Below are 4,332 nucleotides of genomic sequence, written 5' to 3'. Positions count from 1 at the left end.
ATTAATTAAATTAATGTTTATCTAATATTTTTATATTATATTTTTCATCATTATTTTCATTTTCTTCTAAATTATTTTGAAGTTCATTATCAAGATTTGTTGTATTGCAAAATTGAACATCATTTTCTTCTAAATTATTTTGGTGAATTTCTTGTTCATTTGTGATATTTTCATCTAAATTTTTTGTTATATTTTGTTTATTATTAATAACAAATTTATCCATTGATCCTTTTTGAGACTCAATTAATTTTTTTTTTCTTTTTTAAAGTTTTTCATATCCAGATGCATATTTTCTAGTAGACATTTCGAATCAAAAAATATATTTATAAAGACTAAAATAAAAATAACTTTCAAGTGTAGAGCAAATGAGAAATAAAACCTGATTTATATAAAAAGTATTGTTATAATTTCATTAAACAATAACAAGTTTTTAACAATTTCAACCTGCATAAATTAAAAAAAAATTAAGCACAAGCATAATAAAAATTTAAGTACAGTCATAACACTGACACAAGACTTATTAATAAGACCCACCTACCAAAAAAAAAAAAAAAAAAAAAAAAAAAAAAAAAAAAACAAATATCCTATCTATAACCAAAAAAAAAAATGCAGGCTTTAAAAAAAAAAAAAAAAAAAAAAAAAAAAAAAACACAAAAAATCCTATCTATAACCAAAAAAAAAAATGCAAAAAAAAAAAAAAAACTTGAAGGCCCAAACTTAACGCCCTGTGCAGGGAGGGTCCAGGCAGCCATAATGATAAACTGATAAGTGATAAACAAAGTTACAAAAGCAGCCAGGGACAGGGAGGGCCCAAATAAACAAAGTTATCTTAAGTTCTTAACAAATAGAAGCCCAAATATTTATAATTTTATACCTTATTCCTGAACCTCAGAAGCTGATACGGTGAGGTGAGCAGTTGATACTCGAGAGAGGCGGAGAGCAGAGAATCAGAGAGAGGCTGAGGCGGTCCAGCTGGACCAGCCGTCCAGGCGGAGGAGCTTCAAGCTTGCTGCCTTGAGCTGTTGTCTGTTGAGCAGATGAGAACAGACTGAACAGTGGAGACTGGAGACTAGAGAGAAAGGTAAAATTTTTAGGGTTTCGATTTGTGATTGTTTTGTGGTTAATCTCTTTGTAGTTTATCTGGTTGATTTTTGGTCAATGATTTTGTTTAGAACCAGGATTTACCAAAATTTTTGTTTTTTTGGTTAAAAGGATGTGCCAGATTATTTTTGTAATTCATTTGAAACTACCCGGTTCTTTTCTAAAATTTTGGGGGCCTTAGGCAATTGCCTAACTCGCCTAAGGGAAGGGCCGGCCCAGATCACATTCACCGGAAAAGTGGGTGCTTTGTGTTTAGGACTGATAATGTGATGAACACATGTTTCGAAAAATATGCATATTTAGTTATACATGTTTCAGATGCAGATTGTGGCATACACCTGAATGTGTTTTGAAAACTTGTAATGTAGTGTGAGTAAAAAGTCACTGTGATCAAATGCTAAAAGGAAGGAAAGTTTCTGGTAGGGGAGAAGCGGTAACAGCAAATTATGCTTTTAGCCCGCTTGACGATGACATTATTATAAAACATAGGCTTCTCACCCGTACCACGACCACAAGGGGTGAGCCTCCGTTGAAGAAACTTCAGAAGAAGTTCACCTCTTTTGTGGTTGAGGTTGAGAAGGATACGGATAATTATGGTGACTGTGAGAAGCTTGCAAAAGCTTTCTTACAGGAGATGTCGACGTTTGAAATTCCACTCCTCAAGAGCAAAGCGGTTGTTGATGCAAATGTGAGAGAGAAGGAGAACTTCAACGAGTTGAAAGATGACATAAATAGGCAGATTGTGCAAGCGCAGGCTGACATAGAAGATCTTAAGAGGCTGCTTGAAGAGAGTAAGATTGAGAGGCAGCACAAAGAGGAGTGTGAGGCAATCAGGAAATTGATTGCTGCACAGCCACCAAGATCAGAGACACAGAAGATGATAACGGAATTAGAGAAAGAGATTGCAGCGTTGGATGCAGAGAACACTGCTGGTTCAAGGATGCTGGAGCTTCGCAAGAAACAGTTTACCCTTTTGTTGCACGTGGTATGTGGCCATTTTCTAATGATTTGTTTGCTTTTGCATTTCCATTTTACTGACACAAGTGGGTCTTGAATTCATGACATTACAATCCTCCCTGTTCTTAAAGAGGGAGGAAGTAGCATTTGAGCAGGAGCTGACGTCTGTTCCCATTTCATTATGGTTAACTGTGCACTTGGTTTTATTTGCTTGTAGCTTGTGATTGTTTATAACAAAGATAATATATTTGTCATTTTTACTAGAAATTTTGAGCTCCTCTAGTCTATGCCTATGCCAATTATCGCTGTTGCTGCAGCTTGAAAGTTCCTGTCTCATCACTAACTCCCATGGTGCCAATTCTGGTGCCTGTTTGAGAGGCCTGAAAATTTAATTTTAGGGTATTTTCCCTAATATCTTGGGACTTTGTCCTTAATTTCAGCACCGCATCAATATCCCACATCTCTATCATAAGAGTATATTTCTACCCCTCTTGAAAAATTACGTGGGATTTGAAAATTGGGGCTTTGTTGAGTCACATTGAAAAATCTCTTTAAATACACTCATTGGACCTGGTAGCTGCATAATGTCCTCAGTCTCTGAATTTGACTCAAAACATTTATATTGGTGCTTGGGGTTTTGTTGGGATTATGAAATATTGGTTTTGGAGTTCATAACCATCTTACGAAGTTTTTTTGAGCTTGTTAGAGTTGCCTTTGGTTTGTATGAGTGCAGAAGGGCATGGTTTTTTTCTTTCTTTCTGGTAGTTAGGGCATGAGTGAATTCAATATAGAAATTAAAATGTTAGAAATCTCTTAAGGTTTCCAAGGAAGTATGTATTAAATTATGTTACGGTGGGGTCTTCCTATTTTGTTGTGGTTTTTTTTAGAGGAAGGGAGGATAGGGTTTGGTAGGTAGGGGTTAGTGGTCTTGAAATTAACTTTATGTTCATTGTCCTTAGGTGAGCATGGTCATATTAGCCCCTCATATCACCCCTCTAATGGGTTCTTTATTTGTTTGGTCTTACTTCAGAATAACTTTTCCTTTAAGCAATGTATCGATTTTCAGAATATGAGCTTATCCTCTGGAAAATAAATTGCATGATAACGTTTACTTATGAATTGAGAGAGGGGCTGTAGCTCTATATGGTGGCCATTATAAAAAAATAGTATCAGAATTGGAACGTCATCTCTTTTTGGAATACTAAAGATTGTCTTATCTGATGTTTTTTCCCCTTATACATTTTTGTTTTGTTGTTTCTAAAGGTTTTACTGGCTAACTGTTTTCCTGTTTGTCATTCTCTATTTCCATTTAAAAAAAAAAAAAAAAAATTCAGTGGTTTTTATGGGGGTGGGGGTATTTGAATCCTGAATGTCTCCGTTGGAAATAGCAATAGGTGTTAGTTGAGTTACAAGGCTCTTGGCGTATTCTTTATTTCAAATTGAAACTGTTTTACGGCCTTTGTTTTGCATGGAGAAGAAAAAAATTGAGTTCTAGCTGTGTAATTTTTTTTTAACCATGTAAATACTCACGTACCTGAGGGGATTCAGACCCCCACTCACCCACCACTTGTGTAATTCAAATGTTAACCTTTCTTATTCCATTGTATATTATGATCCCATATGCATTATATTTTTTTCTTAAGTATTTCTTGTCAACTTTTTCGACATCTATTCTTCATTTTATCATTAATCACTTGTGTTTTGCATTTGGATAGCAAGGTCTTAATCTCATGAACTAAGCATTTCATGGTATTCTAGCTTTTACTTCTAAATAATAAATGGTCATTCATACATGTCTTATATTTCATATATTGTAGGATGCTGGTTCTGCAGTTGACTACTTAATATGATAGATCCACTCTATCTGAAGATTATGCTGTTAATTTTTTTTATAATGTTTTTTAACCTTTCTGCAGGTGGATGAGTTGCAGAATACCATAGAGGAAGAGCAGAAAAGTTTGGTTGAAGAGATGAGACTTGCAACTGAAGAGCTGAAGAATGGAATTGAGGATGCTAGTGGGGGCTCAGATGCCATGGCTGTTGATTAGTAACTATTCTGAATCTCAGTAGGCAGTTGTAAGATTGTGTTCTCTTTTAATGTGTTACTATTTATGCATAGAGTTTTCTTGATGATCAGAATTGGAAAATGTAATGGAATGTCAGAACATATCTGTCCTGTTGTAGCATTAGTTATTGAACAAAGACATTCATTCTTGTTTAGAAATTAGACAATTCTCCTAAAATGTTTTTATGAGTCTTAGTAGTGTTTATACA

At 34.6% G+C, this 4,332-nt stretch overlaps 1 protein-coding gene across 2 annotated transcripts; it reads left to right on the top strand.

The window, feature by feature from the left end:
* The first annotated feature begins 858 nt into the window (after window positions 1-858).
* LOC115961004 (THO complex subunit 7A) lies at window positions 859-4,332 on the top strand. Of its 2 annotated transcripts, none has more exons than XM_031080056.1 (3): window positions 859-1,081; window positions 1,420-2,086; window positions 3,975-4,332. In XM_031080056.1, the coding sequence occupies exons 2-3, from the start codon at window positions 1,496-1,498 to the stop codon at window positions 4,104-4,106; spliced, it is 723 nt and encodes a 240-aa protein (XP_030935916.1). In that variant the 5' UTR covers window positions 859-1,081; window positions 1,420-1,495; the 3' UTR covers window positions 4,107-4,332. The 2 variants fall into 2 exon arrangements, with proteins under 2 accessions (XP_030935916.1, XP_030935915.1); XM_031080055.1 differs by having other exon boundaries at window positions 860-1,081; window positions 1,470-2,086.

This window comes from Quercus lobata, chromosome 9, assembly GCF_001633185.2.
Source record: "Quercus lobata isolate SW786 chromosome 9, ValleyOak3.0 Primary Assembly, whole genome shotgun sequence".
Lineage (NCBI taxonomy): Eukaryota > Viridiplantae > Streptophyta > Magnoliopsida > Fagales > Fagaceae > Quercus > Quercus lobata.
This window is presented reverse-complemented; position numbering and strand designations above follow the sequence as displayed.